Genomic DNA, 15,381 nt, shown 5'->3' on the forward strand with positions numbered 1-15,381 from the left:
TGCTTAACTGTGAAAATGACAAATAAACTATTTGATGTATCAGTGTCATTTATTGACCATATTAATTAGTGATGTGTCCATCTTTGAGTGTTTTTTGGATTTCCATAAAGTTGAATTGTTGAGTTTGCATAGCTATGTTGCTAGCTACGTGATAGCATTATGAACATGTAGCTGGATAAACAAATAACGTTATATTATTACCCAATCAAATATAAATGAAAGTTCTAAAGCGTAACCTTTTGGTAACACGAAAACAAAAACATAGGGAGAAAATTGGGGCGTGGCCTGCTGCCCTTACAGGAAGTGGAGTAAAAAAGTCTCCAAAGAGTTTTCGAAACTCAATCAAGATATATTTTTTGCCAACAGGCAGTGCAGCGCTAAACAAAGCCGCGGTGAGTTGTTGATAATTGGAAAGTTGATAGATCGCAACGAATAAAATAAATATAAAAAACTTGTTTTGTTTTTTAACGTAGCTACTTTATCTATATTGAAAATGTGAAGTTTGACGAATTTTTGGTTTTTGAGCAAGATAGCTAGCTAGTTAAACGAACACTGTCTTAATCGCTACGCTAGCTAGCAACGAAGCTAACATTGAGTCCTAATCTTTGACTAACGTTAGCTATTTTCGCTAACTATGGCTTCTGTTTACAAACATATATTTATTTTCCGGATAGCAACTAAGTACTAGCCATAGTGAAATTAGCTGTGTTTCCATCTGTATCATAGCTAGCTGGTTATCACTAGATACTATCTAGCCACCGTATAAATGGATTGTGTTGACCAACTAACGTCAGCCAGGTAACGAATCCGTTAGAAAGCTGTCTAACGTTAGCTAGCTACAGTAGCGTTAACTCTGCTAGCAACTATTGTTATCTAGCTGTTGGTGTTCTGACAGTGTGCAGCAAATCGAATGATGGTTAGCTAGCTGCTAACTAGTTAGCTAACTAACGGCAGTTTGGCCAGTTATCTGGATTTTTCTGGCCAACAACAGTTGTAGCTACTATTTCAGTCTTTGATTCAGTGATGAGCTAGCTAACGTTAGCTACTGAGCGAACCTTGTTGCTAGCTAAGTGATAGCCTTATGAACATGTAGCTGGATAAACAAATAACGTTAGATAATTATCTAGCTAGTAGGTCAACCTTTAACATCTTGTTCCATCTGTGTGCTAACTGTCATTGTCTGTCTCCTGTCTCTCAACACAGGGGAAAATATGCACTACTATCGTTATGAAAATGCAGAAGTCAGCTTCTGTTACAAGTACCTCATGTTCAGCTACAACATCATATTTTGGGTAAGTAGCAAAAGCAGTAGGTAACCCTGTAAACATTGAGTAATGCAGACATGCTGTGGCACCCCGTTGTCTCATTTGGTGCTATGCTATGAATGTAGTTATGCATATGCTGTATAGTTGGCCTGAGTTTGCCTGTCGGACTAAACTCCACTCGATGGTGAAGGAAGTTTCTGATGAACTTTACCAAGAGAGTGGAGCAGAGGCCAGACTTTGTTGAATCTAGCACTAGGCTTACGTCATCGGATAATCAATTGACACTTGCACATTCAAGCTAAATTGCCATCTTTGAGAAACGGACATGAGCAAAACGTCAGTGGTTGTATTTTATTAACATTTATTGAAAAAGTATGGATTTTCGCAAACAAGGCCCGCAACTACAGAGGACAAACGCAGGTACAAGGTAGGCATTTCATGATAAAACATTTTTTGAAGTATTGCCCGTGAGTGAATTGATATTGTCTGAGCTAGATTCCAAAAAGCCTGGTCTCTGCTCCACTCTGTTGGTGAAGTAAATCATAAACTTCCTTCACCTTGGAGTTTAGTTTGCTAGAGTCAGCCATGAGCAGTAAATCAGATACTCAAGAATACTGCAACTTTAAAGCCAGGCGTACACTACATCTTTTCGAGATTGGAGACAAAATCACCATGTTGTTGCCTGGCTGTCACCGACGCAATCTGAGGGCTATCGATCCCGTCTTTGGGCCATCCCAGGTGTTCCCATATTTTCAAACGCATTTTATCAGCACAAATCTGCAGTGCTTTTCAAATCAAATCAAATCAAATTTATTTATATAGCCCTTCGTACATCAGCTGATATCTCAAAGTGCTGTACAGAAACCCAGCCTAAAACCCCAAACAGCAAACAATGCAGGTGTAAAAGCACGGTGGCTAGGAAAAACTCCCTAGAAAGGCCAAAACCTAGGAAGAAACCTAGAGAGGAACCGGGCTATGTGGGGTGGCCAGTCCTCTTCTGGCTGTGCCGGGTAGAGATTATAACAGAACATGACCAAGATGTTCAAATGTTCATAAATGACCAGCATGGTCAAATAATAATAAGGCAGAACAGTTGAAACTGGAGCAGCAGCACAGTCAGGTGGACTGGGGACAGCAAGGAGCCATCATGTCAGGTAGTCCTGGGGCTCGGTCCTAGGGCTCAGGTCCTCCGAGAGAGAGAAAGAAAGAGAGAATTAGAGAGAGCATATGTGGGGTGGCCCGTCCTCTTCTGGCTGTGCCGGGTGGAGATTATAACAGAACGTGGCCAAGATGTTCAAATGTTCATAAATGACCAGCATGGTTGAATAATAGTAAGGCAGAACAGTTGAAACTGGAGCAGGAGCATGGCCAGGTGGACTGGGGACAGCAACGAGTCATCATGTCAGGTAGTCCTGGGGCATGGTCCTAGGGCTCAGGTCCTCCGAGAGAGAGAAAGAAAGAGAGAAGGAGAGAATTAGAGAACGCACACTTAGATTCACACAGGACACCTGAATAGGACAGGAGAAGTACTCCAGATAAACAAACTGACCCTAGCCCCCCGACACATAAACTACTGCAGCATAAATACTGGAGGCTGAGACAGGAGGGGTCAGGAGACACTGTGGCCCCATCCGAGGACACCCCCGGACAGGGCCAAACAGGAAGGATATAACCCCACCCACTTTGCCAAAGCACAGCCCCCACACCACTTGTAGTGAGATGTGCAACGGCATGCTTTGAGAACGCTGATCAGCAATGAGAGCTTGCCAGAGAAAAAGTCAGTGAGATGATGATGATGATGTATCGCAGCACCCAGAATGTGCACACTGTCGAGCCAGAGCGATTACTACTAGTATGTGTTTGTACTTGTCTTTAACCTAAGCCAGTGTCAAACCACTACAGCTCTGAAGTTCACAAGCAATTTTACTCAATTCAAAATGGGTAGGCTAGGTGATTCAACTCTGTATGGCAAGTGTACATTTCTGATTGAATGTGTTTGTGGCTGCTTTTAGCCACCGCTTGTTCCAGCTACGTTTACAATCTAATCACTCGTTGTTTTCAGGAGACAGCGTGGTATGGAGAGTCCTCACGACCAAGTGAAGAATTTTGTAGTGTGTGACCCCCCAGTCTGCGCCACATCGTTTAGTGTGCGCACCACTACCTCGGCAAGACAACAACAAAAAAAATACAAGAAAGACGTTTGTTTAATGTGAGGCTCAGCGATGTTAGGATTTTGAAAGTCGTGTAGTTTACGCCCGGCATGAGATGGAGCATATAGCAGTCCCTCCAGGATTCTGTAATCACAACATATTTAGCAAAATCAACAATTTCCTGCATATTATGCGAGTGCTTGCAGATTTGACCAATCACTGCACTATTTCTGTCAGTCAAATCATCACAATATTATTGCATACAACTGACCCATCACCGTGGTTACAAAATTGGGCTCAATTTCAACCAATCACTGCACATTTTTGCCTGCAAATATCCAAAATTCCAGCAAAATCCTGGGGGGAGTAATATGGTGTTCTTTTAAGGCAAGAATTGGAAGCCCATGTAGAGAACACATTGATTTACTAAAACAATTTTTCACCTCTGAGGGCAGATGGCAGCCCCTGCTGGATGACCTGGTGCCCCCTGCCACAATCTTTCCACACAGAGCACATTCTCAATAGCCATTCCCTCTAACATCCTCCACTGGTAACAGCCTCTTTCTGTTTCTTTCTAAATTAAAGAAGGGTGTGAGCTTTTCTTTCGTTGCTTTAGCCTACATCTCTAATGTCCTTCCAACATCCAGAGTTGAGAAATAACCTTCAGAGCCCCTACTTCCTGTTTTAGCTAGTGAACAGGAGACTCACTAAGACATTTGCTAGCTTCCTCTCTTTGTTTGTGTCAACAGGAAATGTAGAAACGATTCAGTTTGCATTTTGGCTAATCTCGTTAATTAATCTCTTGATAGGGCAACTGTATTCTGAGTATTCATTTTTTAGGCTGGGTTTCTGTACAGCACTTTGAGATATCAGCTGATGTACGGAGGGCTATATAAATAAATTTGATTTGATTTGAGTTCAAAGATGCGCAATAACCACTTATGACCCATCTCTTCCTGTTTTTTTTTGCAATTTCTTGAATTTTGGTGCCCTTTATAAATTAAAGACATTGTCAGTGTTTTCGTTATTAGCAGGCTCCCTCTTTTATACCTAGTTATGCTTTAATATTATTTAGTGGCAGTTTTCCCTAATGCCTATGTGAAAATGTTAAAAATAAAAGTAAACAACTGAACACACCAAGTCAAAAATGTAAACACATCTGAAAAAAGTCAGTCTGCTTCCTTCCTCAGCTGGCTGGAGCAGCATTCATCGCCATTGGGTTCTGGGCCTGGAGTGAGAAGGTGAGGGAGCAGCTTCTCCCATTGTCCTGTAAACTGTTTCACCACCGTACAGACAGCTTATTCATTGACTATTTGTGTAATTGTGTTTGTGCCAGACCTTCAGCCCACAGACTTGTCACTTGTCATCAATGCCATCACATCTTTTAAAACATTCACAACCATCAAATTCACAGTTAATTTCCCCTATTGTTTCACACAGCTTGAAGCTTGATAACACATTTTAATTGTCTGTTCTGTAGGGTTGAACCGCTACATTAGAGGTTATTCAAATGCATATTGGAGATATTGTTACAGGATAACACGCCAGCTTTTAATCAGATATGCCATGTAAATGATTCAATATGTTAAATAATTTAATTCTTTATAATGTGGCATTCATTATTCTCGGAATGACTGTCTACTTGCGTGTTGATGCTTTGCTTGAAATGGTATCAGCTTCTCATCACTGTCTGAAAGCTCATACAGTATTTTACGTAATTCCTGTGTCGCCATGTGCCAATACCCTGGGGATCTGTTAGCTCAACGGTTAACTCGACTGTTCTCACTCCTGTAGGGAGTACTGTTGGACCTGACACAGGTGACACGGCTGCATGGCTTTGACCCCGTGTGGCTGGTGCTGCTGGTGGGAGCGATCACCTTCATCCTGGGCTTTGCAGGATGCGTAGGAGCACTCAGGGAGAACATATGCCTCCTCAAGTTTGTGAGTACTGCACCACCACAATACTCTTTCTATTTCTCTTGCTCGATCTCTCTCTTGGGGGTCTCATAGCATACCGATAGAATACTGGTGCACATTTTAGCTGCTCTTACAAGTGGGGCTGTGATAGTCAGCCAAATGACTGAGGTAACTGTAATAACCGTTTGAGTAGAAAAAAGTAATCCTTCTCCTCTTGACTGCATGTGCTGTTGTAGAAATATCATGAATAGAAGGGGCATACCCATTCAAGCGTGATGGTATATGGGGTGGACTGGTGGCCATTGCGAGTTTACCCATAGTAGCAAGGCAGGAAGTATACCCATCAATGTGTTGTGGTTTGTTGATTTCAACTCAAGTGACTTTGCAAAAAATGTATTCCATTGTATGAGCTATATAAGTTAACATCATACATTCTACTTTACCATGGAAGTTATTGCATGAATATACCAGGCAACAATGTTTGAGTTCATGAAATTACCGGTCAAATTGCCAGGGTTAGAAGTTCCAAGCACTATTTATTCATCCTATTTTTCTGTGCTGCTGGTGCAGGGAGGGGGGCATTACCTAGGCAATGCCTTGCTTGTTTCAGCAAGAAGCAACAAAGTTTCATGTTAAGAGTCCATGTTACCACAGAAACTGTCTCAAACTGACTCTTCAGTCAGCTGTTTGTTTCAGAAAAACATTTTTATTTATATATATATATATATATATCTCGTATCAGTCAAAAGTTTGGACACACCTGCTCATTCAAGGGTTTTTCTTTATTTTTACTATTTTCTACATTGTAGAATAATAGTGAAGACATTAACTATGAATTTACACAATGAATCATGTAGTAACCAAAAAAGTGTTAAACAAATCTAAATATGTTATTTGAGATTCTTCAAATAGCCACCCTTTTGCCTCAATGACAGCTTTGCACTCTTGGCATTCTCTCATGAGGCAGGCACCTGGAAAGCATTCATTAACAGGTGTGCCTTAAGTTACTGTGTGGAATTTCTTTCCTCAATGCGTTTGAGCCAATCAGTTGCATTGTGACAAGGTAGGGGGGTATACAGAAGATAGCCCTATTTGGTAAAATACCATATATATTAGCAAGAACAGCTCAAAGAAGCAAAGAGAAACGACAGTCCATTACTTTGTAAGACATGAAGGTCAGTCAGTACGGAACATTTCAAGAACGTTGAAAGTTTCTTCAAGTGCAGTCACAAAAACCACCAAGCGCTATGATGAAACTGATGAAAGGCCTGGAGGTGTGTTTGGGACATTGTTCTGTTGAAAAATAAATGTGAGTCTGACTAAGCGCAAACTAGATGGGATGGCGTTTCTCTGCAGAATGCTGTGGTAGCCATGCTGGTTAAGTGTGCCTTGAATTCAAAATGATCACAGACAGTGTCACCAGCAAAGCACCATCACACCCACCATACTTCACGGTGGGAACCACACACGCAGAGATCGCCCGTTCAACTACTCTGCGTCTCACAAAGACGGAACCAAAAATCTTTAATTTGGACTCATCAGACCAAAGGATAGATTTCCACCATTCTAATGTCCATTGCGTGTGTTTCTTGGCCCCAGCAAGTCTCTTCTTCTTATCTGTGTCCTTTAGTGGTTCCTTTGCAGCAATTCCATTATGAAGGCCTGATTTTACCCAGTCTCTTCTGAATAGTTGAGGTGAACTCTGACGCATTTATTTGGGCTGCAATCTGAGGTGCAGTTAGCTCTAATGAACTTGTCCTCTGCAGCAGAGGTACTCCTGGTTCTTCCTTTCCTGTGGCGGTCCTCATGAGAGCCATTTTTTTTCTTTCACCTTCATTGATTAGGGCATGCAATAGTTTTATTTTTAAGCTGTTTTTTTTTCTACCAATGCAGAGCACTACTGATTGCTTCTCTTATCAGTCTCCCACCACATATAGTTAACTTGTTTTTCTCTTCTAGTTCTCTGGGGTGATCGGGTTAATCTTCTTCCTGGAACTGACTGCGGCCGTGCTGGCGTTCGTCTTCCAGGACAATGTCAGAGAGTGGATCAACGACTTCTTCCTGGCCAACGTCAAGGCCTACAGAGAGGACATCGACCTGCAAAACCTGATTGACTCCCTGCAAAAGCTGGTGAGAGGCAGAGAGCGAGAGCTATGCAGAGTGTTGCTGTGGGGGGTGGGTAATGGGATATAGAGGCAGGGAGAATGTGAGACACGAAGTTACTTAATAACCTGCTGTCCCTCACATTGGTTCTGTCACATTGTTTCCTTCCTTTCCTCCTAACCCCTTCCTGAGATGGTTCATACATCCTAGTGTTGGTGTATAATTGTGAGCTTGCTTTCACAAGCCTTGCTACGATGGCCCGTTGGTCTCTAGGGACCTGATGAGACTTGAACCGCTGTCCTCTAAGTGGCTGTGTAATGTGTGCTCAGTCCTACACTGGCAGATGTATGGAAACACCTCAGGAGTTGGTGTGTGTGTGTGTTCGGGTTCATTAGAACCATCTGACTCAAACTTCCCTCTTGTCTGTCCTAGAACCACTGCTGCGGAGCCAAGGAGCCTGATGACTGGAACCTGAACGTCTACTTCAACTGCACCAACAACAACCCCAGCAGAGAGAGGTGCGGAGTGCCCTTCTCCTGCTGCCTCAGTGACCCTGCAGTGAGTAATCTGCTTGCCCTTATCTCCATGTCGTTGCTCCTTCACAATCCATCTCTGAATAAGTTACTCTGTACTAGTTGTTATAACTGCCACTGGCATGCTCATTTTTAGTTATGCCTCTTGTTAGTCCTTGACACTGACCTGATCTCTCTCTCTGCAGGACTCCGTTTTAAACACCCAGTGTGGCTATGATGTCCGTAAACATCTAAAGGTATGATCCTATCCAGTGCACACATCACATATACAGTTGAAGTTGGAAGTTTATATACCTTAGCCAAATACATTTAAACTCTGTTTTTCACAATTCCTGACATTTAATCCTAGAAAAAAAATCACTGTCTTAGGTCAGTTAGGATCACCACTTTATTTTAAGAATGTGAAATGTCAGAACAACAGTAGAGATTTATTTCAGCTTTAATTTCTTTCATCACATTCCCAGTGGGTGAGAAGTTTACATACACTCAATTGGTATTTGGTAGTATTACCTTAAACAATTTAAACTTAAGTCAAACATTTCAGGTAGCCTTCCACAAGCTTCCCACAATAAGTTGGGTGAATTTTGGCCCATTCTTCCTGACAGAGCTGGTGTAACTGAGTCAGGTTTGTAGGCCTCCTTGCTCGCACATGCCTTTTCAGTTCTGCCCACAAACTTTCTATGGGATTGAGGTCAGGGCTTTGCGATGGCCACTCCAATACCTTGACTTTGTTGTCCTTAAGGCATTTTGCTAGAACTTTGGAAGTATGCTTGAGTTCAATTACCATTTTGAAGACCAATTTGCGACCAAGCTTCAACTTCCTGACTGATGTCTTGAGATGTTGCTTCAATATATCCACATAATTGTTCTCCCTCATGATGCCATCTATTTTGTGAAGTGCACCAGTCCCTCCTGCAACAATGCACCCCCACAACATGATGCTGCCACCCCTGTGCTTCACGGTTGGGATGGTGTCCTTCAGCTTGCAAGCCTCCCTTTTTCCTCCAAACATAATGATGGTCATTTTGGCCAAACAGTTCTATTTTTGTTTCATCAGACCAGAGGACATTTCTCCAAAAGCTACAGTCTTTGTCCCTATGTGCAGTTGCAAACCATAGTCTGGCTTTTTTATGGTGGTTTTGGAGTAGTGGCTCCTTCCTTAATGAGCGACCCTTCAGGTTATGTCGAAATAGGACTCGGTTTACTTTGGATATAGATACTTTTGTACCTGTTTCCTCCAGCATCTTCACAAGGTCCTTTGCTGCTGTTCTGGGATTGATTTGCACAGTGAGTTTGTGAGTTTGAAGGTAGGCCTTAAAATACATCACAGGTACACAAACCTCCAATTGACTCAATTGATGTTAATTAGCCTCTCAGAAGCTTCTAAAGCCATGACATCGTTTTCTGGAATTTACCAAGCTGTTTAAAGGCACAGTTAACTTAGTGTATGTAAACTTCTTGACCCCCTGGAATTGTAATAGTGAAATAATTTTTCTGTTAACAATTGTTGGAAAAATTACTTGTCATGCACAAAGTAGATGTCCTAGCAGACTTGCCAAAACTATTGTTTGTTAATTTTTTGGAGTGGTTAAACGAGTTTTAATGACTCCAACCGAAGTGTATGTAAACTTCCGACTTCAACTGTATCTATACATATAATAATATATGCTATTCAGCAGACACTTATCCAAAGCGACTTTTGATAACCACACACCATCTGTAGGAATCGCTATTTCTATTTATGATAGCCTACTGCATGTCTTAACTGTATGTTTATATGGCCTATATATGCATCCAAGTCTATTGTTTGCAACAATCCACCTCTACTAGCTGTAGTAAGACTATTTTTGTGAAAGATAAACATTGTAAAGTAATAGATAAAATTTCAGTGCAGAAAGTAAACTTCCATTTCTTCTTAAGGGTAGATAATACAGGCTTTAGTGTCAGGTCATTTAAGCTGTATCGACAGTGCCTTTTCCTCCCATTACCCAAATGGGAGAAACACAAATTTCGTGTTATCACTGCTGAACGGAAGGTAGGCTCCCTCCTGTCCCTGTTAATCTCTTGTCACTACGAAGAACGGCAGGCTGAAAATAAATGGTTCTTTATCTATGTTTTGGCCTAGTGTTCCAGTGGTCGCTCTCAAATCTGAGGCTTAAATTTGTTTTTCTGCAAATCCACCCTGTTTTACATCGGTTCTGGTCCCCTGGCTCAGAAGGAACTATTCATCTTCATTGTTGTTCAAAGTTATGAGGCAAAAAGATAAATGGGAGTTTTTATGTTGAAATGGAAGAGCTTAGTTTCACTATTCATCATAGATGACTCATCAATTCTTCATATTTTTTTTGTTTGTTACATACACCGGATAGGTGCAGTGAAATATGTTTTACAGGGTCAGCCATAGTAGCATGGCACCCCTGGGGCAAATTAGGGTTGTGCCTTGCTCCAGGGCACAAAATATGTTTTGCCTTGTTGGCTCGGGTATTCAAACCAGCGACCTTTCTGTTACTGCCGCCCATTAATTGCAGAAGAACTATCTATTTGCTAATTTTGACTTTTCCTCTGCCCCTTGTGATTGTCAATATTAATTTCACTGAGATATTGCCATAGGCTGTCATAGATAATAGCTACACAATAGCAAAATGCATCCTTTTGACTTAAAAAATATATATATTCTAAGTCGAAACTTCTTGGCAACAAACACTTGGTGTCAAATCTTCTTCGGTATTTGAAAAAACAATCAGTTTGATCTATCCCTACAAGATACATTAAGTGCACCAAGACTTGTACTTAGTGTAAGGTGATTTGAGTAAGCCGGTATATACAAAGGTATGGGAGAGCATTCCATATAGCTCTCATTTCCTGTTGCAGGGGGACTGGATCAACTATATTTACATCAAGGGCTGCATCCCAGCCTTAGAGGAATGGCTTCCACGGAATCTCTACATAGTAGCTGGAGTATTCATCATTATATCTCTGCTTCAGGTAAATATATCTATATTAAATATATCTATATTGAAATGAGAGTACATGCTTATATGCTAATGGGATTCATATCTATTGTTGGCTAATGCTGTGAATTCTTCCGCCTTTTCAGATGATGGGCATCTTCTTGGCTCGGACACTGATTGTCGACATTGAGAAGGTCAAGTTTAACTACTAGTGAGGGGTGTGGTGAAATGCATAGGCCTACGGGGTACTGTACTGAGAGAGAAACTGTCCACCATCCATTCCACCCTTTCTCTGATCTCTCTTTCTGAGGCCCAGGAAGAGATGAGAGAAGAGGACAAAAATACTACTTCCATACCTATGGCTCATTATCTTTGGACTGTTCTGTCAGTTTCTGGAGACGAATACCTCTGCAGAGCCTGCACAGTGGACATGAAGCTGCCTTTATTCAACTAGACTCGTATGTGCCTTCTCTCACAGGATTGCAGTCAGACTTCAAGAACCACTTAAAAATAGCCTCTGGGTTTCCCTTTAAATATGTTTTTGGTACATTCTTGTATTGTTTTCCTAAGATACTCTGAACATCTTTCCCGGGAACAGTGTCTTAACCAATACACCCAGGTAGAATCCTGGGTGAATTCATCATACCTCAACAATGAAAAAAAACAATGAAGTCGTCGCAATTGTTTCAACGGTGTGCTCTCTGGCCTGCAGCTTTTCATGACTAGAATTGTAGAATATCAGACTGTGTGAGCAGTAAGAGTTGTCTACCACATCAGTGAAGATGTAATTGCTCCAAAATGACACTTTGCCCTAGAGCTCTTTCTGAATCAACACAATCTCAGCACCGCATTGTGTGATGGCTATTATCGTCCACAAGCCGACTCTCTCTCTCTCTCTGTCGAACCGTCTGGTTTCACAGCGCCTCAGAACTTGACTCGACTGGACGTCTATGGCAGGAGCGGACGAAACAACCATTGGTTTTAATTGGCTAATCTATCACCATCTAGCATAACCCTTAGAACCTCCCCCTACATTGAGCACTTTAAAGCTCGAGCAGCACAGGTGATTTAAACAAGTGAGTTCAGAAAATCTGAAAGTACACTTTGAGAAATATTTTTTTCAGATATAAACTTTAAATCCCAAACTCCGAAATCAATTGAGCTCAAAAATATGGCTATGTGATAGAACATTTATATTGATTGGCTATTTTTGCCATATTTCAGTCTCGTCTAATACCGCTGTATCAGGCTCGCTGTCTCCCACTTCGATTTTATCCACACCCCTTTCAAATCCCACTTTGTTGCTCAGTGTTACTAGGCTCTATGCAACAGCAATTTGACCCTGGGTACGAGGTTAGGACGGGCTTTGAACTGAAACCACCATTGTTCCTTAGCTCTCAGCTAAACAGTGGGAAAATTCTGCAAGCTCTTAACCATTTGAATCAGTCTGCAGCTGTTCAAACCCACATGCGCACTGCTGAACCTCTGCCTTGTCAGTCAAGCCATGTCTTTTCTATAAGTCATGTCTCATAACTTGGCATACCAACTTGTCAGTCCACAACGTGCATCAAATGCTTCTGAGCAGAAGTTGAGTTTTGACCATTTCCTTAAGGGAAAGTGAATTGTGGATGCAATGCGTATGTAGATGGTTTTATTTTGATCAGTGTTAGATGACCTGTAAGTGAAGTATTAGTTAGTTGTTAGGCCTCAGAGTAGCGGAGTTGAATTATTTTGCTGTTGTGTTGATGTGGCTGCCTGATTGAACTTTATGGAGATATATAATTACAACTGTACTTGATGCCTAACCCACCAGCGTCTCTCCTCAGTCCAGACTATACCTCAAGGCACCCAGCAATCATCCAAGTGACCACTGGCCTAACATTATTCAAAGCGTTCTGAATGCATATTTGGCAGAGGTATTTGCCTCATGCAAGTTAACTGCCAGTCCCTCCATACATTGAGCTTGCTTTACTGCCATCCTGTCCAAAGATACTCTGCTGTCCTCGTACTAGAAAGGGGAGCTTTACAGAGGCATCTTTGGCGGGTTATGGAATGTTGATTGAGGATATATTTTATGGGGTTTTATATCGCATGAATGCTAGAGTTGCGCTATATAAGTTACAAGATAAAAATACGCAAATGAAAGCAATGGAGTTGACGGTCATTCAGGCCTTCAACTGCAGATCTGCTGGTGAATGTCTGTCATGTAGTTTGACAATTTTCTTTGTTTTGTGTGTGTGTGTTACTGATTGTTTCCATGTAATCATATGAGTGTTTTTAACAAAAGGGATGTTCTGTTTTATGTAATGACATTTTGTAAATGTGAATTTAATTAATTCTGGATAGGTTTTTATAAACAATAAAGTATGGTTGTCCATTTTGTTAAACTTCCCAGTGTTATTAATCATCACTGATGACAATGTAATTTAGTCAAATTACCTTCCCCAGGCATACACTTACAAGGTGGTCGTTGGATATTCTGAAAAGTGCGAAGGCTACTACATGCTTTTGTGCCTCCTTGGTCGAAGGATTTGACACTAAACAGTACTGATTTAGCTGTGTTTTAGAGCCCTCTTGTGTTAATTATGGGAAGTTAATAGAAACCCTGAACAGCCTTCATGGCTGACTGTTTTAAAATAACTAGGAATAGGTCTATTGCCACATTGAGACAGTCTTGCAATATTTTTTCAGCCTGGCCACAGAGCCATAAGAAACAAACTTTATATATTCCTGAGCACCTCCAAGACATGATACATACTAAAGGTCTAGTTACTTTAGACCAGGGATGTGCAACGTTATGGGGGTTGGGGCCACAAAAATCGTAAAACCACAGCAACAGCTCACAAGGGTGCGACCTTGGGAGCAAAACATTTTAGCGGCCCCTCTCATGACAGTGTAGAAAAAAATTTTTAAGTAAATTTCCTGCAATTCTACATATTCCATGGGGATGTAGAGAACGTTCAGCAGTTTTTAAAGCAAGTTTGCTGCAATTGTGAACATTTTGCCATGGGGCAGTGAGAAAAATGTGCAGTTTTACGGGAATTTTCCTGCAATTCCACACATCGGGTGGAGACAAATGTTTGCAGTTTTTAATATGATTTCTGATGATCAATGGGGGCCCCCCAGTTGGTAATTCAACTGATTATTATACATTTAGATATCTGGCCACAAGACTAACCAATTCAAAAATTGTAGCTGACATGGGCTAATTGAGTGACTGTCAGTGACTGACATAACAGTAAAACTGCACCTTGTGTATTCCACCATTCTAACTTTCAACAGTAAGTTGACACCCCGACTGAGACCCCCAATCCAAAGGTTGTGTTCAAGTCGCGTCGGGGACAACTAGCGTTTTAGCTAACCAATTTCACCTAACCTGCTACGTAAATTCTCCTCGCCTTGTTGATTTAGATTTCCTAACCTTTTACATAAATTATCTTAACCTTTGTCCTTAGTTCATCTATCCACAAACATAAACTCTCCCTATAATTCTCCTTTGTTGTTACGAGCAGCAAGCAACCTGATCTTAGAGAAAGACATAATACTATACATCCTCCAAGATGTATGATAAGGTAGACTACATGACCAAAAGTATGTCGACATCTGCTCGTCGAACATCTCATTCCAAAATCATGTGCATTAATATGGAGTTGTTCCCCCCCCTTTTCTGCTATAACAGCCTCCACTCTTCTGGGAAGGCTTTCCACTAGATGTTGAAACATTGCACTGGGGACTTACTTCCATTCAGCCACGGAGCATTACTGAGGTTGTGCACCAATGTTGGGAAATTAGGCCTGGCTCGCAGTCAGCTTTACAATTCTTCCCAACGGTGTTCGATGGGGTTGAGGTCAGGGCTCTGTCCAGGCCAGTCACGTTATTCCATACTGATCTCGACAAAACATTTCTGTATGGACCTTGTTTTCTACGCTGGGATATTGTCATGCTGAAAAAGGAATGGGCCTTTCCCAAACTGTTGCCACAAATTTGGAAATAATTTCTAGAATGTCATTGTCTGCTGTAGCCTTGAGAATTCCCTTCACTGGAACAAAGGTGCCTAGCCCAAACAATGAAAAACAGCCCCAGACTATTATTCATCCTCCACCAAACTTTACAGTCAGCACAATGCATTGGGGCAGGTAGCGTTCTCCTGGCCTTCGCCAAACCAGGACTCATCCATCGGACTGACAGGTGGTGAAGCGTAATTCATCACTCCTGAGAACACATTTCTACTGCTGCAGAGTCCAACGGCGGCAAATTTTACACCACTCCAACCGACGCTTGGCATTACGCATGGTGATCTTAGGCTTTTGTGCGGCTTCTCGGCCATGGTAAGACATTTCATGAAGCTCCCGACTAACAATTCTATGCTGACGTTGCTTCAAGAGGCGGTTTGGATCTCGGGAGAGAGTGTTGCAACCAAGGACAGATGATTTTTACACACATCAGCACTTGGCGGTCTTGT

The 15,381-nt window shown here is 41.6% G+C and overlaps 1 protein-coding gene across 1 annotated transcript; it reads left to right on the forward strand.

Annotated features, from left to right (window-relative positions):
• The first annotated feature begins 290 nt into the window (after window positions 1–290).
• LOC124038301 (tetraspanin-14-like) lies at window positions 291–13,307 on the forward strand. The gene is made up of 9 exons (XM_046354011.1): window positions 291–392; window positions 1,204–1,292; window positions 4,606–4,656; window positions 5,210–5,356; window positions 7,292–7,462; window positions 7,868–7,993; window positions 8,154–8,204; window positions 10,840–10,953; window positions 11,066–13,307. Exons 2-9 carry the CDS (start codon window positions 1,212–1,214, stop codon window positions 11,129–11,131), a joined length of 807 nt encoding a protein of 268 aa, XP_046209967.1. The 5' UTR covers window positions 291–392; window positions 1,204–1,211; the 3' UTR covers window positions 11,132–13,307.
• Window positions 13,308–15,381: the final 2,074 nt, after the last annotated feature.

This window comes from Oncorhynchus gorbuscha, linkage group LG06 (assembly GCF_021184085.1).
Source record: "Oncorhynchus gorbuscha isolate QuinsamMale2020 ecotype Even-year linkage group LG06, OgorEven_v1.0, whole genome shotgun sequence".
NCBI classification, from domain to species: domain Eukaryota; kingdom Metazoa; phylum Chordata; class Actinopteri; order Salmoniformes; family Salmonidae; genus Oncorhynchus; species Oncorhynchus gorbuscha.

Excerpts from the sequence above, each read along its gene's own strand:
- LOC124038301 (XM_046354011.1), top strand. The coding sequence starts at position 1,212 with ATGCACTACTATCGTTATGAAAATGCAGAAGTCAGCTTCTGTTACAAG. Across the intron at positions 1,293-4,605 it reads GCTACAACATCATATTTTGG|CTGGCTGGAGCAGCATTCAT; the intron begins GTAAGTAGCAAA and ends TTCCTTCCTCAG. Across the intron at positions 5,357-7,291 it reads ACATATGCCTCCTCAAGTTT|TTCTCTGGGGTGATCGGGTT; the intron begins GTGAGTACTGCA and ends TTTCTCTTCTAG.